Genomic DNA, 25,454 nt, shown 5'->3' with positions numbered 1-25,454 from the left:
GGTATCCCGATAAGAAAAGTCGTGCCGCTGTTGTGTATCTGTCCCGACAAAGAACTGGGAGTGTGATTTTTTTTGCGGTGATAACTCAATAGTCACAAATCAATCGGACACAATCTTACCTTGCCAATTTTTGAAGGGAGAGCTTTGGGGAGTGTGAACTTTCACAACAGGCCCCCTAATATCGAGGGAGAGAGAGTATAAAAGCGGTTGGCCTTCGGAAGGTTGCTTTAGTGAAAGTTTTACTGGTGAAACGTTAAAATGTTTTTCACTAAAATCCAAGTGAGCGCTGTTCTGCTCTTGGCCATTTCTAGCCAATTGGCCTGGGGTCAATTCAATCCAAATTATGTATCGGGTCGCGATACCATGGTCCATTTGTTCGAATGGAAATGGGATGACATTGCGGCGGAATGTGAAAATTTCTTGGCGCCCAAGGGCTATGCTGGTGTTCAGGTGAGTTAAAAGAAACGACATTAAATTTTGAGGTTATGCTAAGCCTATAACAAAAACCTAACGGTTTTTTCTCATAACAGGTCTCCCCCGTCACCGAAAATGTAGTTGTTGCCAATCGTCCCTGGTGGGAACGTTATCAACCCGTCTCCTACTTGATGACCACCCGTTCCGGTAATGAAGCCCAATTCGCCAGTATGGTTAAACGTTGCAACAATGTTGGTGTACGCATCTATGTCGATATTGTTTTCAATCATATGGCTGCCAGTCACGCCTCGGTTGTGGGTACTGGTGGTTCTAAGGCTGATCCCAATTCAAAGAGTTACCCTGCCGTACCTTATTCCTCAACTGATTTCCATGCCACTTGTGGCATTAGCAACTATAATGATGTCAATCAAGTCCGTAATTGTGAATTGGTTGGTTTGAAGGATTTGGATCAAAGTAAGGAATGGGTACGCGATCGCATCGTGGAATTTATGAATAAATTGATTTCGTTGGGTGTTGCTGGTTTCCGCGTCGATGCTGCTAAACATATGTGGCCAGCTGATTTGAAGGTAAGTTGGAAGAAACCAAAATAACACATTAAGGCCAATTCGATTGAAAAATGTGCCCAAAATCCCCAAAATATCGAATAATTGGGGGTATCGTTGTATGGGGGCTATCCTGAAACATGGACCAATATTGATGATTTTGGGCAGAGAGGTTGCATACTCTTTGAGAACCCAAAATATCAAATTACAGCTTATTCGGTTGAAAATCGTGTCCAAGCTCCCAAAATATCGAAATTTTCGGGCTACCGTTATATGAGGGCTACCCTAAAAAGTGGATCAATGGTAATGATTTTCGGTACGGAGGTTGTCTACCCAATGAGAACTCAAAATACCAAATTACAGCCAATTAGGTTGAAAAACGTGTTCAAGCTCCCTAAAATACCGAATAATGAGTGTACCGTTGTATGGTGGCTACCCTAAAAAGTGGACCAATGTTAATGATTTTTGGTAGGAAGATTTGGTACCTAAAGAGAACCCAAATTACCCGATTACAGCCAATTTGTTTGAAAAACGTGCCCAAGCTCCCTAAAATATCGAAATTTCAGGGGTGCAGTTATATGGGGGCTACCCTCAAAAGTATACCAATATTGATAATTTTGGGTACGGAGATATTCCACCCTATGAGACACCAAAATACCAAATTACAGCCAATATGTTTGAAAAATGTGCCCAAGCTACCCAAAATATCGATATTTTGAGGATGCCGTTATATGGGGGCTACTATTAAAAGTGGACCAATATTAATGATTTTTAGTAGATAGATTTCCTACCCAATGAGAACCCAAAATACTAAACTACAGGAAAATTGGTTGAAAAGCGTGCCTAAAATGACCAAAATATCGAAAATTGGGGATGGCGTTACATGGGGGCTATAACAAAACGTGGTCCAATATTAATAATATTTGGTATGCAGGTTTTACAACTATTGAGAACCCAGAATATCAAATTACAGCCAATTCGATTAAGAAACTTGCCCAAAATCTCCAAAATACCGAATATTGAGGGTACCGTTATATCGAGGCTACTCTAAAAATGGACCAACATTCATAATTTTTGGTAGAGAGATTTGCTACTTAAAGAGAACCCAAAATACGAAATTGCAGCTAATTTGGTGAAAAAATGCGGCTAAATCCTTCAAAATACCTAAACATGGGCGGAACCCTTCATATGGGCTATGCCGTTACACGGACCTTTTTTTGAAAATTTTATATAAGGATATTTTTTCATCTCGCAAGAACCTGGAATCCCAAAATTATATTATATTGTATGTAAAAATAATTTTTCATCCTTCAAGAACCCTAAACAAGAACCTAAACAAAATATCCAAAAACAAACGGAACCTTCTTAAAAAATTTCTGTGAAGATTTTTTTAAGAAAATGTGTCTAAGACCATCAGAAATTGTAAAATGGGGCGGGATCACTATATAGACCTATACCAAACATCATCTGCGAACTAGTTTTTCAAACACCTAGAGAACGTAAGACCCAATTATAGTCACTTCAGTTTTCAAATAGCCAAAGGATCCTTAAAAAATTGAAATTTGGACGGGTCTTTATATGGGCGCTATATTAAAACATGACCTATATTAAACTTTTGAAAACAAACTCAATTTTTAATCCCTCCCATTTATTTTTCCCCCATAGGTTATCTACTCCCGCCTGAACAACTTGAACACAGCCCATGGTTTCGCAGCCAACACCCGCCCCTTCATCGTTCAAGAAGTTATCGATATGGGCGGCGAGGCCATCTCCAAATATGAATACACCGATTTGGGTGCCGTCACCGAATTCAGACATTCCGATTCCATTGGTAAGGTATTCCGTGGTAAAGATCAAATGCGTTGGTTGGTCAACTGGGGTACCGCATGGGGTTTCATGCCCTCCGATCGTTCTTTGGTCTTCGTCGATAATCACGATAATCAACGTGGTCATGGTGCTGGCGGTGCTGATATCCTCAACTATAAAACCTCGAAACAATATAAAATGGCCAATGCCTTTATGTTGGCCCATCCCTTCGGTATTACACGTGTTATGTCCTCCTTCGCCTTCGACAATACCGATCAGGGACCACCCACCACCGATGGTAATACCATTCGTTCTCCGACATTCAATGCTGATAACTCTTGCAGTGGCGGTTGGGTTTGTGAACATCGTTGGCGTCAAATTTACAACATGGTTGGATTCCGTAATGTTGCCGGTAATACAGCCGTTCAAAATTGGTATGATAATGGTAGCAATCAGATCGCATTCTGTCGCGGTAATAAGGCTTTCATTGCTTTGAATGGTGATTCGTATGATATGAATACTACATTGCAAACATGCTTGCCAGCTGGTACTTATTGTGACATTATTTCGGGTTTGAAATCTGGTTCCAGTTGTACTGGTAAATCGGTGGTGGTTGGTTCGGATGGTCGTGCCACTATTACTATTCGCAAGTCTGAAGAGGATGGTGTCTTGGCTATACATGTTAACTCGAAATTGTAAAGAATTTGTAAATTTGATTTGAAATAAATTTGATATATTCGAAATATTTATTTTTGGTGTTTTCATAAATTCTATATATCGAATTCAGCTAGCTGAATAAGTAGTATTTGGTATAAAGTAATAATTCAGCTAGCTGAATAAGTAATATTTGGTATAAACTTATAATTCAGCTAGCTGAATATGTAATATTTGGTATGAACTAATAATTCAGCTAGCTGAATATGTAGAATGTTGTATTAACAAAAAAAAACTTAGCTGCATAAGTAAAATTTGTATAAACTAATAATTAAATTAATTGAATATGTAGAATTTTGTATAAACTAATAATTCAGCTAGCTGAATAGTGAAATTATAATCTGCAAATTAAAATATGTATAAATATTTGTACAAATATTGCTCCAAACTTAAATTCAGCTAGCTGAGTAGTATAATCTTCTTTTATAAAATTCTAAAAATTGAATTCAGCTAGCTGAATTAGGAATATAGGGTATAAATTATCAGCTGAATTGTGAAATTGTAGTCTGCCCATTAAAATAAGTATAAATATTTGTAAAAATATGACTCCAAAGTGTAATTCAGCTAGCTGAATAGTGGAATTATAATCAACTGATAAAATTTGCATACAAATATTTATAAAAATATTGCTTCAAAGTTAAATTCAGCTAGCTGAAATGTGGAAATATTTACTTTTTGTAATTGAATAAATTTTAAAATTCTAATTCAGCTCGCTGAATAAGTAGTATTTGGTATAAAATTACAATTTTAGTCAGCTGAATAGTGAAATTATAATCTAGAAATTAAAATAAGTATAAATATTTGTAAAAATATCTCTCCAAAATGTAATTCAGCAAGCTGAATAGTGAAATTATAATCTGCTGATAAAATTACTTACAAATATTTGTAAAAACATTGCATCAAAGTTAAATTCAGTTAGCTGAAAAGTGGAAATATTTATATACTAATCGAATTCAACAAGCTGAATAGTGGCATTTGGTATAAAATTGTGAAATTATAACCTACAATTTAAAGTAAGTATAATTATATGCATTAAAAAGGCTCCAAAGTGAACTTCAGCTAGCTGAATAAGTGAGACTCAAATATTCTATTCAGCTCGCTAAATATGAGCTTCATGACATTATATGTAATATTTAATAAAAACCTGCCCAACATGTATGCTTCAAATGCAATTCAGCTAGCTGAATAACAAATTTCTTTGTAATTATACATATAAAAATGGAAAAATGACATTTATAAATTGTATTCAGCTAGCTGAATAAGACTTTTTGTATATAGATGATGAGCTGAATATATAGATAATGAGCTGAATATAATAACATTATAGGTAGCTGAATATGTTCTTTATATATGCAAACTTATAAAAATCCAATAAATAATGAAATGTTGAGTCAATTATTCTATTCAGCTGAATATAAAATTTAAGACACTATGGGTTATCATTGAAGTAGTATTTATTAATTCAGCTAGCTGAATAACAATTTTCTTTGCAATTATACATTTAAAAATGGAAAAATATCCATAAAAAATTATATTCAGCTAGCTGAATAGGTCCTTCATATATACAAACTTATAAAAATCCAAAAATTAATGAAATTTTGAGTCAATTATTCTATTCATCTAGCTGAATATACAATTTGAGGCACTATGTGATGCAATTGAAGTAGTATTTAGTAATTCAGCTAGCTGAAAAAGTCCGTTATATACACAAACTTATAAACATGCAATAAATAATGAAATATTAATTCAAATATACAATTCAGCTAGCTGAATACAATATTTGAGACACTATGTTATAACATGGAAGTAGTATTTAGTAATTCAGCTAGCTGAATAACACTTTTCTTTGTAATGATACATTTAAAACTATAAAATTATCCATAAAAAATATATTTAGCTAGCTGAATAAGTTCTTTTTATACACAAACTTATAAAAATCCAAAAATTAATGAAATATTGAGTCAATTATTCTATTCAGCTAGCTGAATATAAACTTTAAGATATTTATTGAAACATATTGCAAAAGTTAAAATATATAAAATTCTGCTGAGTACCACTATTTGTTTTAAATGTTCCGATATTCTTCAATAATTCGTTGTTTATTTCCTCACACATTACCCTGACAACAATTCCAGTTGTTTTAAAAAACATTAATCTACCTTCAACGGTATTCAGCGGAATGTTTAAGGGCAACTTAGCAACCCGCCAACAAACAAACTCTTGGCAATACTTTTCCCTATAGAATTGTTTTCTATGACATATTCCAAAGTATTTGCCTTGAGGAAACAGATATATTTTTTATAAAACTTAATTTTTTCAAATTCGACAAACTCCTAAAAAACTTACAGCAAAATGATACGCATACCAGGAATGCCGCTGCTACCAGGGACCACTTTTCGGGATGTAAGTTATGGATACATTTTATTTTCTGAAATTCAAATTGCATAAAATTTTCAACTTACCTCAGATCACCAAAACAAAATATCCCAAACCGCAATCGTTGATGAACTACAAGGGCATTAGTATGCTAAATGATCGCAAACCCCCTGGCTTGGTAGACCCCAGTGGCATGATAGTTGACCCCAATTGCCCCCCGGCACAAATACCCTCCGTTTATCCACCAAAAGTTGGTCCCAAATTACCACCCTGGTTGGCATATGATAAACAGGTCCTCTGTTTCAATGCCTATTTTAAAGAGACCCTTCAGGAGGTCTATCATGCACCCTATCAAGTGCGGAAAGTTAAAATATTCTATTATCTAGAAGATGGTACAATGCAAATTGTTGAACCGAAGGTGCTCAATTCCGGTATACCACAAGGTTGTATGGTACATCGTCAGCGCATACCCAAGCCACCACCCTGTCAAACGGAATTTATATCGATATTAGATTTGAATGTTAATACTACAGTGCAGATATTCGATAGGGTATATCATATAACAAGTTGTGATAAATTTACCAGGCATTTTTTGAATAAATCGGGTATTCCAGTGCCCGATCCCGTTGATGAACCGGTGTAAGTAGGTCACACATACTTACTTGTTTGAAGTAATTTATTTTCTGTTGTTTTTCAGTGATCCCACCACGGAGATACGTAAGAGATCTGCCATAAAGGTCACCAATCCCGTTCCGAAGAAACATTCATTTGCCCAATTCTTGGAATATGATCGCATGGTTTTGAAATTCCAAGGTTATTGGGATGACCGTTCTGAATTTGGTGATGTCCGCAAATTGGAAATTTGTTATTATTTATCCGATGATACAATTGATATTAAGGAACATTTCCCTAGGAATTCGGGTAGAGAAGGTCCGACGACATTTTTGAAGAGATGTAAATTGCCGAGAGTAAGTTTAAAGATAAATTTTAAAATTTTATGTTATAGAACATATACTCAAAAAAATCTGGAATAATTAGAAGATCATTAGAATAATATTATTTGTATAGAAGACCTTTTTCTTCAGAGGGTCTGAATATGTGTTTCTGCCTGTAGAAGAGCTGTAGAAATTAGTAGGAGCAGATCATTTTTAAGAACTTCTGCAGAGGTATATTATCGCATAGGCCTGAGGAAGACATTATGAAAGCCTGATGGTTCATCTATCGAACACCCGAAGAAGGATTTCTTTCAATAGAGGGTTTAAAGAAGGTATTTTAAAGACTCTGAAGAAGGTTTATTGTCTATAAAAAGGTAGCCAGACAGAAGATTGACTTCTTTGGAGGTCTAAAGAAGGTCAGGACTTCTGTACTGAGAAAGATCTTCTGAAGATTTTTACATGTAAAATATCTATTGGAGGTCCACATATCGAAAATATATTTGGAAGACTCTATAGCTCTTTAATTCTAGAAGCCTTATAAAAAGGGAAACTTCTTGAAGTCTTCTGTATCTGGAAGACCGTAGAAGAACTTCTTTGTTTCTTCTTTTGTTTATAGAAGACCTCAAGAAGATTCTCTGTTTATAGAAGACCTTCTGCTTACAGATTTTCCGTTTATAGAGTACCTAGTAAAGATATTCTGAAGTCCTGTAGAAGGTCTTATGTTTATAGAAGACCTTAAAAAGGTATTCTATTTATAGAAGACATGAGAGATATCTTTTGGAGATCTGAAGTAGAAGAGTCTTCAAAGGCTCTGTAATGGGTCTTTAGAAGATCTACAATTTATTGAAGTCCTGCAGAAGGTCTTATGTTAATAGGACCTAAGGTCTAATGTATATAAGAAGACCTGAGGTAGATTTTCTGAAGTTCTGTTCAATGGTTAAGATAAAGGTCTTTGGAAGACCTACAATTTATAGAAGTCCTAATGAAGGGATAAGAGGAAGAAGAACGTCTATAGAAGGCTTCTGTTTATAGAAGGCCTATAGAAGGTTCTCTGTTTATAGATGACTAGTAACGACCTGAGGAATATTTTCAGAAGAAACATATTTTGTCCTCACATGCTGCATACTTTAAGGCTGTAAGATATAGTGTAGTTTATTATTAAGAAGTTTGGGTTAACGCATGTTCGACTACCAGAATATATATGCATTCATTCACTCGGATGTCTTTGGTCTAGGGATTCCCTCGTGTAAGCCTTATTGGTTTTCTTGTGAGACACCAATATACCTTCTTTTAGGAGCCCACTGGTCTACTAGTTTGAAGTCCAATTGGTCTCCTTATAGGAGTCCAATTAGTGTTCTGATATAAAACCAATAAATTTTCTTTCTAGGAGTCCAATAGGTTTTCTTATAGGAGGCCAATTGGGTTCTTATTAGGAGACCAATGATATGAAACCAATTAATTTTCTTTTTAGGAGTCCAATTGGTTTTCTTATAGGAGATCAATTAGTGTTCTAATACGAAACCAATCTTTTTAGGAGTACAGTTGGTTTCTTATAGGAGGCCAATTTGGTTCTTATAGCAGACCAACTAGTGTTCTGATATGAAACCAATTAATTTTCTTTTTAGGAGTACAAGTGGGTTTCTTATTTTTATGGTCTGGGAGTCCAATTAGTCTTCTTGTGGGATACCAATTAGTCTTCTTCAGGAAGTCCAATTGGACTTGTTGTATGAGACCTATTTATATTCCTATGGGATACCGATTGGGTTCTTATAGGAGATCAATTAGTGTTCTGATATGAACAATTATTTTCTTTTTAGGAGTCCAATTTGTTTTCTTATAGGAGACCAATTGATCTTCTTGTGGGAGACCAATTGGTATTCTTATAGTCAGATTTTGGGAGTCCAATTTCTCTCCTTTTTGGATATATGATGAGACCAATTTGTTTTTTATTTAAATCCAATTTAACTTCTTATTAGGAGGCCAATTGGTCATCTTTAGGGAAACAAATTGGTGTTCTTATAGGAGAACAATTGGTCATTTTAGGAAATTAAATGTCATTCTAATACGAAACCCTTTTTTTCTTTTCATAATTTTTTTTCGGAATCTTTTGAGATATTATTTGTATCCTTTCAAAAAAGGAGGGGGTCCGTTTATATTTATGTGAAGTAAACTGATGCTATGTATAACCGGATCATCGGATTCGAACACTCCAATCTATAAACAAGTTTTTAATTTTTATGTTTCCTTCCTCTTCTAACTACCTTAGGAATTCTCCGGCCTCCCCTTACCCGGCGAGCAAACACCTCAAAGTCTTCTAAACGTGCTGGGTACAAATATGCGTAATGTGCGCTATGTTATGGATCCGCTGGATGTGGGACGTAAAGAGATACTGTACTACACCGATAAAGATTTACAAATTGGCACGGTTTTAAATGTCTATGGAAGGGCAGTGGTGCTGACCGATTGTGATGAGTTCACTAAAGGCTACTATAGGAAAAAGGTAAGATAACTAGCTATACAAAAATTACACCCATAAACTAATAATTTTCTTTACAGTATGGCATTGAAGATTTCACACCCACGCCGGTACCCTCTCGAGCCGACGATTCCTTACCAGCCAGACGCCGTGAACGCATTCTCCCACCCTATAACGGTTGGGGTTCCTATGAAGATTCCGAGGGCAATTGCATATCCGTCGAACCTAAACCTCCGCAGGCAGATTTTAAGAAATTCATACAACTTGATCGTTATGTTCTGCGCTTCGGTGCAAAACTTCTCTCAACCATCAAAGAAAATTGTGAACGAATGTTTATTATTTCCTACTATTTATCTGATGATACAATTCAGATATTTGAGGTGGCTTCTAGGAATTCTGGCTTCCTTGGTGGTGAATTTATGAAACGTACACGCATTCCACTGCCAGGGCAAGCGAAATTTACATCACGTAGGCCTCAATATTATAGACCATACAATTTTTATATTGGCGCTACGGTTAGTTTGAAGGATCATATCTTTCATGTGGTTTCAGCGGATGAGTATACCCTTATTTATATGGAACATCATCCGGATGAGGTGAGTAAAGTGCGGTTTTTGGAGACTTTTTGACGGAATGGAAAGAATGACTTCTTCTACTTATTGAAGGACAAGAGATCTTTCTTTAGAAGATTAATCGATCCTCTTATAGACAGCAACAGCTTTGTTATAATAGACCAATAGTACATCTCAAGGAAGATTAATAGGTCTAGTTATATATTTCTAATAGGAATTCTTATAAAATAGCAATAAAACTTTTTATTATAGGAAATAAATTGATCTTCTTCTAATTGGACTTCTTATATGAAAATATTTAGAGTTCTTACTAGAGACCAATCTTCTTATAGGAGACAAACTGGAATTCTTACCCAAGACCAACTGAACTTCTTATAGAGATCAATTGGACTTCTTACTAGAGTCCAATTGAACTTCTTATAGAAGACCAATTGGAATTCATATAAGGGGAACACCAGAATTAATTATTATAGGAGACAAGTTGAAATTCTGATAGAAGACCAATATAGGAGACCAAAACTTCTTATAGGAGACCAAAACTTCTTATAGGAGAACAATTCAACTACTTATAGTAGACCAATTGAACTTCTCAAAGGAGACCAATCGGAATTCTTATAGAGACCAATCAGTCTTCTTATAGGAGACCAATTGGACTTCATATAGGAGACCAATTCCACATCCTATATGACCAATTGGACTTCTTGTAGGAAATCAATTTGACTTCGTAAAGGAGACCAATTGAACTTCTTATAGGAGACCAATTTAACTTCGTATAAGAGACCAATTAAACTTCTTATTGGCTACTACTTGGACTTCTATATGATACCATTGGACCATTGGACTTTTTTGGAGATCAATTGATTTTCTCATAGAAGTCCAATTGGATTTTTTATTGAAGGCGATTTGGGCCCTCTGACTAATTGGACTTCTTATAGGAACTTCTTATAGAACACGAATTTGACTTCTTATAGGAAATTTATTCAATTTCTTATAGGAGAGCAATTCAACTTCTCATATTAGACCAATTGGACTTCATAAAGGAGACTCATTTCACTTTTTTGGGGAGCAATTCATTTTCTCATAGAGGACACTTATTGAAGGCAATTTGGATCCTCTGATAGAAAATCTATAGGACTTCTTATATAAGGCCAATAAAATTGTAATTTGATTACTTTTTTCTTCTTTCTCCTTATGTTTACCTGCAACAGTTCCCCCTTGCCGACATCCAACGTATCATGGACAAAGTACGTGAAGTTTTGCGCAACAATTACAAAGATTTCGTTTGCAAATGTCTGCCGGATAATCAAGCCGATGCCAAGGAAATTTCTACTATTGGCTATGAGACCCTGAAGCAGGCTCTAATTTCCGCACTCGGAGATAACATAACCAATCATGAAATAATTACCCTTTGTCGCTACTTCTCCGCCGAGCAGGCACCTCCCATTACCTGTAATCGTGAGACGGTACGTGCAGCAGTCCATTTGGAATTGAAACGCAATCTTTGGAATGCCATCGATGAAATGAAAGAATATCTCTTTCATTTAAATCCATTACATAAACCTTATCTATCGGAGGCGAAGATACGTTCAGCTTTGAAGGGTTGTCGTTTACCATTCCCGCAGGAATTAATCGATGATATGATAAAGGTTTTAAATCAAAATGATTGTGGTGAAATTGAAGTATGTGATTTTTTGAATTTCTTGGATATGAATTGTGGCAAGGTGCCGGATATAACGCCTGTTAATATTGCGTTTGAGCTATGTCCCAAAATACCATTTTTACACAAAGGGCGTTTGATCAACTTCCAATGTTTCCTGCAACATTTGGGCCTGGATGAAGATTTGAAAAAGGCCTGTGATTAGAAAATTAATGGAGATTTTTTTTAAAACCAATTTATATTTTTTAAAACTTTGTTTTGAAACTCCCTGGCTTAGTTTTTTTATATTTTTTGTCATAACCTTTTTTTGTTTTAATAAATTCGTTTATTGTAGTTTTTTTTTGTAAAAAATCTCTATAAACAATTTACAATTTTTTTGTGGGCTGGGGTTAGGTTATTTAAAAAACAATTGTTTAATTGAACTATATTTTAAAAATAAAAAAATTGGGAATGTTTATTTTTTCACTATGCACAATTTCCTTGAAAAACAAAAAAAATTACAATTAAAATATATATGTGTAAAAACTAATAAAAAACATAAATCAATCACACAATTAAACACGTCTTTTCTCTTCACAAATAGAATCAATACTTTGTAAAAAAAAAAACAATTAAAGAAAAAACGAAAAGAAACCTCAAGTTTACATTATATTATTTGTTGTTGTTTTGTGCAATGCAATACAAAAATGCAGAAAAAGAAAATCTTTAACTCCTTATTCTTCTTCTCTTCTATATAAATTTACTAAAATACATACACAACTCTTGACGCAACATCTGCTCTCTTACATACATATCTATAAATCTCTAAGTAATTTATAATTTGGATTCAGTGAGCCAATTAAAGGATTGTGGTTTTCTGTCCGATTGAGGGCTAATGGCCACATTAATGATGGTTGGTTTATCCGATAATTTTTGTGCTTCCTTAACGGCGGTCTGCAATTCAGGGATGGTTTGACAGAAGTAACCCTTCATGCCGAACATTTTCATCATTTCTTCGTAGCGTACTTGAACGCCCAAGGCAGAGGGTGGAGTCCTGCAAATGGAAAGAAAAAATAATAAATAAATGAATTTTCAAAAGGAGGAAAGAAAACCAATTGGATTTTCTTCATGACACTTATTGGTTTTCTTAAAGGATATTCTTAATGGAACCAATTGACTTTTTTTAGAGACCAATTGGACTTCTTACTTGAGGCCAATTGAACTTATTATAGGAGACCAATTAGAATTCTTATAGAAGACCAATTGGCTTTCTTATAGGAATTGAAATTCTTATTGGTCTTCTCACAGACCAATTTATCTTCTTACATGAGACATATATGTTTTCTTATTGGAGACTTGATTGTTTTCTTATTAGAGACCAATTTGTCTTCTTACATATATTATTTCTTATTAGAGACTAACTGGACTTTTTACGGAGGACGAGTTGTTTTCCTTGATGGAGACCAATTAATATTGTTATAGGACACCAATACGGCCTTCTAATAGGAAACAAATTGGTCTTCTTTTATAAGACCAACTGACCTTCCTGTGGGACACCAATTGGTCTTCTTACACGAGACATGTATTTTTTCTTATTGGAGACCAATTGGTCTTCTTACAGGAGACATATGTTTTCATATTGCAGACTAATTGGACTTCTTACTGAGGTCGAGTTTGTTTCCTTGTTCGAGGCCAATTTAAATTCTTATAGGAAACCTACACAGTATTCTTATAGGAGACAAATTGGCCTTTATGAGACCAATTGATCTTCTTATAGGACACATTTTTCTTTTCTTATTGGAGACCAATTAGTCTTCTTACAGGTGACATGTATGGTTTCTTATTGGATAATAATTGGACTCCTTGCGGAGGACGAGTTACTAACGGGGGAAATGTGTCTCCTTTTTTTAGACCATGTATGTTTTCTTATTGGAGACAAATTGGTCTTCTTCTTGTTGCAAACTAATTAGACTTCTTACTGAGGTCGAGTTTATTTCCTTGTTGGAGGCCAATTTATATTCTTATAGGAAACCTACATAGTATTATTATAGAAGACAAATTGGCCTTTATGAGACCAATTGATCTTCTTATTGGAGACATGCTTGTTTTCTTATTGGAGACCAATTAGTCCATTTACATGAGACATGTATGGTTTCTTATTTAATATAATTGGTCATCTAACGGAGGACGAGTTTGCTTCCTAATTGGAGACCAATTCATGTTCTTATAGGAGACACAATTTTCTTCTGTTTTGAGACCAATTAATATTCCTATAGGACACCAATACGGTCTTGTTACAGGTGACATGTTTGTTTTCTTATTGGACACCAATTGGCCATCTCGCAGGAGACATGTGTTTTCTTATTGGAAACTAATTGGACTTCTTGAGGAAGAGACAAATAGGCCTTCTTAATATTCTTATAGGAGACTAATTGGTCTTCCTATATGCCACCAATTTGCTCTTCTTAAAGGAGACCAATTTATTTTCCATCTTATAATAGGAGACAAATATATAGAAGACAACCAGGGATTCTTATAGATGAACCATTAGGTATTTTCTCTGAGAAGCCCCAAAGGTTTTCTTATTGACTACCTCATAGAAGGCCAGAAAGTCTTATCATAGAATACTAGAATATCTTAGAAGACCAGATGTATTACCATAGAAGACCAGCAGTTTGGGAGGTAGGTATTTTTATAAGAGATCAGAATTTCTTCCTGACCAGAAGGTGTTCTCATGAAAGACCAGAAGGCTTCCTCAAAGAAGAATTGAAGGTTTTCTCCTAGAAGAGAAGAATGGTATTTTTATAGGCGATCAAAGTCTTCTTGTAGATGATCAGAAGGCCTTCTCATAGAAGACCAGAAGGCTTTCTCAAAGAACAATTGAAGGGTTTCTCCTAGAAGAGAAAGGGGTATTTTTATAGGTGATCAAAGGTCTTCCTGTAGATGATCAGAAGGTCTTACCATAGAAGACCAGAAGTTCTTCTTATAGAAGTCTAGAAGGCTCCATCAGAGAAGAATGGAAGGTTTTATCTTAGAAGAGAAGAATATAATCATATAGGGTATCAGAAAGTCTCCCGGTAGATGGCCATAAAAGAAGACCGATAGCAGACAAAAGGCGTTTTTCAATACTATTTTTAATAGAAGACACTTTGGCCTTCAAAAGGTCTTCTGATAGAACCTTACAGCCTTCTTTTCCTCGTAGAGAACCTAAAATTGACGCCTCAAAAATATATATTTCTTATAAATTTCCCCTCCAATACTTACACTTGTGACAAATCACCGGAACTGCGAATGGCATCAAATGTCTCCTGATCGAAACCGCCATAAATACCATTATTGTTGACAATAACAATGGTCACGGGCAAATTGTAACGGACCATTGTTTCAATTTCCATACCCGAAAAACCGAAAGCACTATCACCCTCAACACAAACCACCCGCTTGCCAGGGAAACGATCACGGCAGAATAGAGCGGCAGCAATAGCAAAACCAGGACCAACACCCATTGTACCAAAAGTACCGGCATCCAAACGATGACGGGGCAAGGTGTTCAGCAACATTGAACGACCAATATCCATGGTATTGGCACCTTCGCTAACAATCACCGCATCACGTGGTATCAACTCATACAAATGATGGAATACTGCATAGTAGTTCAAGGGAGTCGAGGTGTTCATGGCCATTTGTTGGACAGTTTCACGATTTTGACGGCATTTCGATGACAACACCTGCCACCATTCGTTGTCGTTGGAGAAACGATAATTGATGGCGTTCATTTGTTCGAACATTTGTTCGGCAAATGGTTTAATGTCCGATTGAATGGCAACGGAAGCGGTAATGGAATTGTGTAATTCTTCAGGGCAAATGTCGACCTAGAAAATAAAAAAATATTTTATTTTGTATTGAGTCAAAATAATTTTTTTCTTTTTAAACTTACCTGAATAAACTTAACATCCTTATCGTAACGTGGTGGACGACCGAAATGCAAAATCCAATTCAAACGGGCACCCAACAACAAAACAACATCAGCTTTTTGTAGGGCCAAGGTACGGGCCGATGAAACACATTGTGAGGCAGTATCGGGTACAACACCCTTACCCATGGGTGTGGGCAAAAATGGCAAATTGGTGTTCTCAATGAAATGTCTCAAAATGTGTTCCGAGTGCGAATAGGCGGCACCCTTGCCCACAATTACCAAGGGACGCTTGGCGTTACGCAGCAAATTTACAGCACGAATAACATCTTCATGTGATGGATAGACGAGGGGTGCTGCTGGATGGGCCAGTGTCTTATAGATTTTCGATTCTTCACAGCGTGATTGCAGCAAATTGCCAGGGAAATCTAAATAGGCTACACCAGGACGTCCGTAGGTGGTATAACGAACAGCTTTTTCCACATGCAATGGGATGAGAGCTGCAGTTGGTGGGCGAGCAGCATATTTGCAATAGGGACGTGATAATTCCACTTGATTGCATTCTTGGAAGCCGCCAATGCCTTCGTGATCTTGGCTAGTAGAGCCACCAATAACAATCAAGGGCCAGCAATTTACTTGAGCATTGGCCATGCCACCTGGCAAAGAAAGGGCGAGGGAGAGAAGAAAGAATATTAATTAAAGAAATTTATTGGAAATTAAAGTTTGATGAAACTGAATAGCTGAGAACCTGCAATATCATTTTTATAAGTTTCCTAGAAGACCTTTAGAAGTCATTAAAATACGTACTCAATACAGGGGAGATCTCCTCTGAATCGAGAGACCTTTAGAAGTCAATAAAAATGCTAAATATTAAAAAATAGACCGTTTGTGTTTCGAATACTTCTGGGAAGTCATGAAAAGAGACATGACCTCTCACACAAGAGGGTTTTCTAACTATAGATGCCTCTTTAGAAGTGAGTAAAAGCCCCGATAGGGGCCTTCGTAGCAAGGTTTTCTGACCACATGCAGAGGAATTTCTATATATGCGACATCTGGAAAGCCTGTAAAAAATCTCCATAATATTAGAAGGTATTCTCTAGAAGATTGTTTATAAGCCCACAAGAAAGTCTTTTGTCGATCTTAAGAATGTCGTCTGCCAAAAATTCCTCAAAGAGGTTTAAAAATGAATATCTTTTGTCCATAAGTCATTTAAAAGGGATAGACATTCTTATTGATGACCCTTTGGTCCTCACATAGAAGACAAAAAGTTATACTCACCAAAGGCCAAACGTTTTATCTGAGAAGGCCAATAGATCTTCTTATTGACTACCTCATAGAATGCCGGAAGGGATTCTTATAGTAGACCTGAAGGTTTTCTCATAGAAGACCAGAATGTCTACTCATAGAATAAGGTATTCCCATAGAACAGCAGCAGTTCAACTCACAGAAGACCAGAAGGTCATCTCATAGATCAGAAGTTCTTCTCATAGAAGACCAGATTGTCTACTCATAGAAGACCAGAAGTTCTTCTGATAAAAGACCAGAAGTTCTTGTCATAGAAGACCCGATTGTCTTCTCATAGAAGACCAGATTGTTTTCTCATAAAAGACCAGATTGTCTACTTATAGAAGACCAAAAGTTCTTCTGATAAAATACTAGAACAGAAGGCTTTATCAAAGAAGAATGGAAGGTTTCCTCCTAGAAGACAAGAAGATATTCTTATAGAAGATCAGAAGGTGTCCGCCTAGATGACCAGAAGACCTCTCGAATTTCTTTGATCTATAGAACCTACAGAATATATTTTTTGTCTATAAGTCCTTTAGAAGGAATTATATAAGATATCATCTGCCCATAATTTCCGTAGAGGGATTTCAGTCCGTAAGTGATCCAGAAGGTATTTTGTCTATAAGACCCTTAGAAAGTAATAAGGTCTTATATCTATAAAATATTCTTATAGAAGATCAAGGATTGGTGGCCTTTTCCTAAAAGACTACAAAGACTTCTCATAGAAGAGCAGAAGGCCTTCCTCTAGAAGACTCAAAAACTTCTCATAGATGATATAAGCCTATGCTAAAAGAATACCTGAAGGTTCTCTCGTATAATACCAAAAGATATTCTTATAGTCTTCAGGTCCACAAGTGATCTATAAAGTCTTTTGTCTATAAAACCTCTACAAGTTATAAGGCTTTATATCTATAGAATACCTATAGAGAGCATTCTGTCAATAGGAGATATCTAGAAGATAATACTTCTAATATGTCTTCAGTTGTCCGAAGAGGCCAGTATACAAAAAGCTCGAAATAAAGACTATCGCTTAGATCTGCCGATTTCGCCGGTACATTGACGGTCATATTTCAAAGACGTCTAGAAGGTCGCCAGTGTATGGAAAACTCACAGAAGCCCTCTAAAAGGTGTCCGTTTAATTTTAGATTTTTTCATATTAGACATCTGATATGTTTTCAGCATTTAAAAGATCTATTATTATATATTCAATATTTAAAGGGTCCATAAAAACCTCTTGAAGGTCATCTGTGAATGAAACATTTCAAAAAGAAGAAAGTCTTAAGTTTTTAAAAGACTTCTGGAATGTTTTAAAACTTTAGAAGGTCTTCAATATTTAAAGGGTCTTATATTTAAAAAAATATTCTATCTATAAAAACCTCTTAAAGATCATGTGGCAATTAAATACCCCAATATGGTCTAAATCTATGAAGGGCCTTTAGAAAGTCGTATGTGTTTAAAACCACTTTAGGAAGTTCGGAAGAACCATGACACATTTTCTTTTTATATCTTCTAAGGCGTGTCCAACGGCTAATCTTTAATTGAACTTTAATTTTTGAATTTCCAAATGTTATTTGTCATTAAATAGATAATCAAGCCACACTCATTGAACTCATCCAGATCTAATCCAATATAAAAAAGGAACTCAAATTATAACGTTTTCAAATCCAACAGTAGCAATAAAATAAACTAACTCTATTTATATCGCATTATCATTTCTTTAGTGCCAATAAACTTAATTTACAACATAATCATTGGCCCGATTCAAATAAGTTAATATTTTAACCTTTCTACTATGGACAGTAAACTAAATGCAACACTCAATCGGACCATGGTGGTGGTGGGTTGGTACATATATTATTATATCTTATCATTTCACCTAAAAACCACTTAACACAATAACTGATATCAGTTAACAAGAAAATATTGTTTTTAAAAGTTAAAAAACACAAACAACAAGTAGCAACAAGTGAACTTTACTTAGATTAGTAACAGGAAAGAGATTTTTCATATGAATTAATGAAGGAATGGAAATATTTTTTTGAAAATATGCAAACATGTGTCTAAACTTACCGGTAACATGTAATAAACCAGGTCCGGAAACAACCAAGCAAACACCGGGTTTACCAGTCAAATAGCCAATGGCTTGAGCAGCATAACAGGCAGCCTAAAAAAATAAATTGAATGAGGGAATATCAATTTAAATAAATTATTAAAGAAATGTGTTATTTTTATACTAACCTGTTCATTGCGCATACCAATGTACTTCAAACCAGCTGCCTGGAAGGCCATGGACAATTCCACAACGGGGATGCCAATAATGCCGAACACATATTCTACACCCTGTAATAAATAATAAATAAATTAGTTAAGACTATAATTATAAGAAAAAATATAACATGTAAAAATAAGAGATTAGTGAGTGGGGGTTGAAGAAAGAACAGTAACAAACGACATATTTTTTTCATATTTAAAGTTTCATATTTAAAAAAAAATTCGGAAGAATCATGAACTATTCCTTACAGAAAACTCCTGCACCTGTCCCTCCTTCCATCTTTGAAATGTCTGTAGAAGGAAGCTCATTTCCCCAGGAGTGTCTGCTTGGTATTATTTTAAATTCCTCAAAATTAAGGCATGGGGAAATATACTCATTTTAATTACTCTTGTGACAGATTTCATAGTACCCTATCAAATAATAGGACATTTGCGTGCCCATAGTGTGAAGTTCGCATTGTAGTGGTGTGGCTGAGGTTTTATTATTGTGTTCAGAGAAGCCAGAGAAGTGCTTCTAGATATTCCTGATATAAGGATTAGTGCCGAACTTTCCACACTACATATTTTGGACAACAGCGTTCTCTTCCTCATTGTCTCCCACCGGACAAGACATCCATAGGTAAAAATGGGAAGGACAACTGCATCGTAATGCCAGTGATTGGTGGAGTACAGTGACCCTTCTTTGTACGCTTCTCTACGTACCTTTGCGCGATAAACTATGGTGCCGATTTATTTGGTCTCCAAACCACCTTAATTTTCTCTTCTACTGCTAGCACCAAGTATTTTATTCGTCAATTGCTTCTCAATGCTTCTTCAATTGCTTCTTCAATGGATCCCTATACTCTCTCTCTCTCTCTCTATCTCTCTCTGATCATGAAAATGATTCGAGGCGTGGATGCCCATCCATTAAGTGGCGACGCGCATAAACAAATTAACTTTCTAGACCTGGTAATCCAGAAGCTCTATTTCAAATTGTGAAAATGTTTCTTCCGAGGACGTCATTCACACTTTATTCATTCAGCGCTGCGGCAAGTGCCTCAGTATGAATGCTATTTAGACCTGCTCGATAGGCAACTTGATTTAGATGCTCTCTAAATCAGATCATGCAGATCCTTCCTGAAGCACCCAACATGTATTACAACGAAAGGGAAGGATATTTATCTTCTCGTGAAAATGGTGCCTTTTTTCATTTTTAAACTCCATCTGGTTCTGTCTCCAAATTAAGAATTGCAGCTACTTCCACTGCCTGCAACCACAAATCTTCTGGAGTAAGATGAGTAGATTTGGCTGGGCAATTGAATATGTGCAGTGTGGCATGAGGGCCCGTACCACATGCTGGGCAGGCATCCTGCACCTGGTTATCAATCCGTGGCCAATACGAATTGAGACGACTGCACCATCCTGAACGTAATTGGGCCAAAACCACTCTGGTTTGCCTGGGCAGCTGACGTTCTTCAACTGCTATGGGCGGGGGGAGCTCCGAGGACTCTATCAGGCAGATATCTGTGGTTTGCGCGGCCGATTTGAACATGTTGTCAAATGTGACCTCGAGAATTTTAGAGTAACTAGTGGTAGGAATTGTATTATATAATGTTGACTCCATTATAGCCTCAATTAGTGTCCTAATTTCTGAAATATCTTCCATTCTCATATGTGAAGGAATTAAACAAGGTCACTAAACCCATTTCTTTAATCTCAGGGGGATGTGTAATATCGGGCGGTCTAATGTTTGAAAAATGAGGTGCTTAGCTTCTGTTCTACATTTCCGCAACTTCAGGAGAGGTATTAATATGAAAGTTTGTGTCGTTTTGCGTGAGTTGCGATAAACCAACGGTCAGCGGTTTAAGCTATCAACACCGGATCTCGATTCCTATGCAAATTGTATATTTTAAGCAATATTCAAAATTCCTGGATATGGACATGAAAGCAGGTACTTCAGTATTTCAATTTGTTTTAACAACCAGGATAATAAATTAATAAAATACTTTGCAGTATTTTCCAAGTTTTCCATATTTGAGGGTCATAGTAAAACAATGTATTATTCCACTAAATGTTTTTGACACATTGCAAAACATCTATAGTCAGGTTAACATTTAATATACTTTAATACAAATACCTATATAGCCATAGAATAATATCTATGGTCGGTATTAACGTAAAACCCCTTATCAACTTAAATCACTAATTGTGGAGCTTTAACATACGGATAGCCAGCCAACCAACACGAAAAACACACACACATACACAGGCAAGCAAGCAGGCAGCAGCAGTACCCCCTCACGTTTAAAACCTTTTTATCAGTTGCTGTGTGTTTTCTTTTTTTTTTCAATTCTCCTCTGTGTAAAAAACAAATTATTTTGGACTTTGCCTTTCGATCGGGTCCAAGACGCAAAGGGGAGCACAGAAGTACCACCATGAAGAAAATACCTTTTTTTCTACTTGGCCAACACCTTAACTGGTTGGAGAACAAAACGTAAATTAAAATCAAGCTTCCGTCCTTCTCCCATCATTGCGTGTACTACAATTTAGTATAATTTTATACCAAAAAAATAAACTTTGTTGTTAATTATTCAAGCGTTTTCCTTAATTAACATTTAACTTTGACAAAAACACCCAACACTTCATGTCTGGAATTTGTCGTCGCTGTCGGGTATTTTTTACTCAAAAAAATTCACGCGTTGCACTCACTCAATCACTGCCATTAAATTTGACCATAAAATTATATTTTTTTGTTTGCAAATTGTCCAGTCATTGTGACCTTTTGGATTTAATCCACTGCTCAAACTCACCTGTTGGACCAGAGCCTCTGCTATAATTTGCGGTACTTCAATTTCAGACATTTTCGCTTTCGTTGTGGTCTCCGGGGGTTGTTGATCCGCTCAATTGTCCAAACAATTTGTCAATTTGTTTTGAAACTTGAAACACAAAGTAAAATGCCAGCCAGCTTCTTTGTTTGCAGCAGCAGAGAAAATGATGATGGCCAAGAACCTATCATCAACACTGAACACTAATCAGCCAACTTGGAGGCTCCAAAGCTATCGATAACGAGCGCTGATTAGGCTGTTATCGTTTTGTTGTGGCATTACCAGAGAGTAATTTTTTAAAGGGTATTGAATAAAAATCTTAAGGAAAAAATTGTGATAATAATTTAGTAAAATATTTAAATAAAAATTTAGGTTGTTATTAAATATCTAACTTTTCTTTTTGGAAGAAACCTCACTTGTTATATATTTTACTATGAAACACCTGTTTTGGGGGCTCTCATTACAAACGACAGCAACAATAACAGGGTACATCAGACAGCTAGCAAATTATTAACGTTCACGTCTTGATGACATAATAGGGCGATGCAACAATAACAGACATGAAATGTTTAATTTAAATAAAACTTTATAAAACAATGAAATAACTGTGAATCAAAAAGATTACAAAAACAGTGTAATATAATTTAATTGCATTAAAAAATATAAATAAATGAAACAGCTTGTTTTGCGGTGCTCTTTACAAAACGATAGCAACAATAGCAGGGTATCAGAGAGCTAGCAAACTATTAACGTTCACGTCTAAATGACATTATAGGGTGATTCATACAAAAACCAACCGAAAATGTTTTATTTAAAATAAATTACTCTGAAATAATTAAATAACTGATATTACTGTGGATAAAATATATTAGAAACAAAAATAAACCAGTGTAATATAATATTATTGTAATAAAAACAAATATATATATAAATGAAACACCTGTTTTTGCGGTGTTCTTTACAAATGATAGCAGCAATAACAGGGTACATCAGAGAGATAGGAACCTATTAACGTTCGTGTATGAATATCATTATAGGGCGATTCAAACAATAACAGCCCTAAAAGTTTTAATTAAAAGTAAATTAATTTAAATTAATTAAACAACTGATATTACTGTGGATAAAAAATATTAAAAAAATACAAATAAAACAGTGTACTATAATTTAATTTTAATAATATGTATGAATGATAAGAAATATATAAAAACAATATGAATTTAAAAAATATATACAAAAGTTTTTACTTTAATTCTGTCCCAGCATAAATAACTTTTTAACCTGATTTCTAAATAATTCGAGTTTTGTCTAATTGTTATAGCAACTAGTCAGAAGAACCTGAAGTAATATTATATTAAAGGAACTTTTTTTCGGTGTTTGCGTTATAAATGCCAAAAAGTGTTTGTACTTTAAAATTTACTAATTTACAGAGCACGACTTTCAAATATTAAATACCGAACAAAAAGTGTGACAACTCTCAAACTGGTTCCTGTTAAAATTTAATCTGTTTAAATTTATAATGAAATAATTTAAAAGAACATATATTTTTATACATATTGGACTTAAACTTACTAGAATTATGAAACTATTGATTAAAAAATTGCCATAGAAATGATTAAACAAGGGAAATATGTATGTTCTATAAGTAAATGAATAACAGTAGACTGACAATTTTATATCATATTAATAATAGTCTAAACAGCTATGATTTTTTACCACGATTAGAAATCGATTTATAAGGCATAGTCCATGGCACAATGAATAGGTAGTCCATTTAGCGCAGCTGATGGCTCGATTAAGTGTCAAAGTGCGTAATTTCTGCATGGATTCAATGTGCAATGTTGCCAACCATGTGAAATATTTTAAGGAAAAATGTGACATATGGTCGTGACAAAAACAAAGCATAGTATAAGCCCGACTATATATAATTTTAATATGTATCTTTTCATAGGTCCACCTGATTTTGAATATGAAAATAGATGACAAAAAGAAAAATATATATTTTTAATAAAAATAATACTTGGTCTGTTCCCATACTGCAAGAATTTACTACTTTTTACTACGATAACGAATTTTCCTTTATGATATCGAAGAAAATAGTAAAATCGAGTAGATTCTTTCAGTACGGGAACATACCAAGTATGCGTAGATTTATTACTTATAAATATATAAAATGAGTTAAAAAGTCGTTAAGTACGACCGGGCCAAAGAAGTATACCAATGTCGACTATGTTTTCCAACCCGTAGTCCACAAGGAATAGTAAATTACAGTCACTTTAAATTAAAAAATAATGGGCGGATTTTTATATTGGGGACACCTAAAAACATAGAACCAAAAATATCAAATTACAAAAAATTCGGTTCAAAATGTGTCCAGAAAACTTGAAAATACCAAAATTTAATCATTAATATTTTTGTAGCGAAATTTTCAATCCCTTTATAACTCAAAATATAAAATAACAGATAATTCAGTTAGATAATGTGTCTAATCATTTTTAAAACACCGAAAATGGATGCAGTTATATGATTTTCCTGCTAAGATTCGGACCCATTTTTATAAATATTTCACTGAAATTTCATAAAAATTAGTTTTTAATTTGTTTTTATTAACAAAAATAAATATTGATCGAGGGTAAAAAATATAGTTGACAATGATGGAAGATTATAGAAATAGGTGACAGATATAGGACATACATTTTATAGATGACAGCCAGTTATAATATATGATTGTCCTCTAAAAATAGGACGTAGAGCTGGCAATATTCAACAACGAGTTTCAAAATTTTCACAGTTTCTGAAATAAATCTAGTTCATAAAACAACAAAAAATTGAAATTATTCTTAAAAAATCGCGTTTTTAATTCCTTTCAAAAACTTTGTATTTATTATTAATATTATAAATATAATAATATTATAAATAATTAAAAAAATATATACACAAAAAAATTGAAACCTTTCACATGTATTTAGCAGAGCAAGGTTTCGATCCTCGGACCTCTGGGTTATGGGCCCAGCACGCTTCCACTGCGCCACTCTGCTGCGTGATATGACGTCGTATACGATTGCTGATAACATGCGAACCACTGATAACGATTTGCTGAAGTTTGCAAAAACAATATAATGTTAAATATATTTTAACATGAAATATCACGTACATGTGAATGTATATGTGTGAGTTAAATATATCAATTAGTTTGACAAAAAATAAAGTGAATAAACAATTGTTTATACTATTGTTATTAAAATCAATTGGAAAATATAAACCATTGGAGATGCCGGGGATTGAACCCGGGGCCTTTCACATGCAAAGCGAACGCTCTACCACTGAGCTACATCCCCTATAAAGGGTTTGAAAGAAGACTTTTTTCGCACCTAAAGGAACGAAGGAGTATACAAATTACGAATGGTACTTAATTGTAATACAGATAATTAATAGAACTATATTTGAAAAGGAATATTAAAAATGTTCCTACATTTTTATATTCGCAAAAAATAAATCTTCAAATTTATAAGGGGAAAATCGAACAAAATTTTGGGTAATAGAATAAAAATCAAATAGTAGTTCCATTCCAGAACCTAAAATAATCTACTAATTTTACAAGTTTTGGAACTTTTTACTCGAAAACCTTTCCTGAACCCACAAAACCTGTAAAGCATTAAACCAAATTTAAGAGAACACAAAACAAAATGGCGA

At 34.7% G+C, this 25,454-nt stretch overlaps 3 protein-coding genes and 2 non-coding genes across 5 annotated transcripts; 2 read left to right on the top strand and 3 right to left on the bottom strand.

The window, feature by feature from the left end:
- The first annotated feature begins 252 nt into the window (after window positions 1-252).
- On the top strand, window positions 253-3,486 carry LOC133326306 (alpha-amylase 1-like). The gene is made up of 3 exons (XM_061534979.1): window positions 253-450; window positions 531-1,001; window positions 2,643-3,486. Exons 1-3 carry the CDS (start codon window positions 259-261, stop codon window positions 3,480-3,482), a joined length of 1,503 nt encoding a protein of 500 aa, XP_061390963.1. The 5' UTR covers window positions 253-258; the 3' UTR covers window positions 3,483-3,486.
- Window positions 3,487-5,842: 2,356 nt separating this feature from the next.
- LOC133326303 (EF-hand domain-containing family member C2) lies at window positions 5,843-11,721 on the top strand. The gene is made up of 6 exons (XM_061534976.1): window positions 5,843-5,900; window positions 5,965-6,512; window positions 6,571-6,841; window positions 9,075-9,308; window positions 9,365-9,880; window positions 11,065-11,721. Exons 1-6 carry the CDS (start codon window positions 5,850-5,852, stop codon window positions 11,716-11,718), a joined length of 2,274 nt encoding a protein of 757 aa, XP_061390960.1. The 5' UTR covers window positions 5,843-5,849; the 3' UTR covers window positions 11,719-11,721.
- Window positions 11,722-12,311: 590 nt separating this feature from the next.
- Window positions 12,312-21,917, bottom strand: LOC133326305 (2-hydroxyacyl-CoA lyase 1). Its single transcript, XM_061534978.1, has 6 exons — window positions 21,750-21,917; window positions 18,928-19,029; window positions 18,760-18,853; window positions 15,430-16,061; window positions 14,757-15,364; window positions 12,312-12,546 (listed from the first exon to the last, which is right to left on the bottom strand). Exons 1-6 carry the CDS (start codon window positions 21,798-21,800, stop codon window positions 12,327-12,329), a joined length of 1,707 nt encoding a protein of 568 aa, XP_061390962.1. The 5' UTR covers window positions 21,801-21,917; the 3' UTR covers window positions 12,312-12,326.
- A 2,810-nt stretch (window positions 21,918-24,727) lies between these two features.
- On the bottom strand, window positions 24,728-24,799 carry Trnam-cau (transfer RNA methionine (anticodon CAU)). Its single transcript has one exon. It is a non-coding gene; the product is annotated as a tRNA-Met (tRNA).
- Window positions 24,800-25,027: 228 nt separating this feature from the next.
- Trnaa-ugc (transfer RNA alanine (anticodon UGC)) lies at window positions 25,028-25,099 on the bottom strand. Its single transcript has one exon. It is a non-coding gene; the product is annotated as a tRNA-Ala (tRNA).
- Window positions 25,100-25,454: the final 355 nt, after the last annotated feature.

The sequence above is a fragment of the Musca vetustissima genome, unplaced genomic scaffold (genome assembly GCF_032173495.1).
Source record: "Musca vetustissima isolate MV318-11 ecotype Yass unplaced genomic scaffold, APGP_CSIRO_Mvet_v1 utg6539, whole genome shotgun sequence".
Classification (NCBI taxonomy): domain Eukaryota; kingdom Metazoa; phylum Arthropoda; class Insecta; order Diptera; family Muscidae; genus Musca; species Musca vetustissima.
This window is presented reverse-complemented; position numbering and strand designations above follow the sequence as displayed.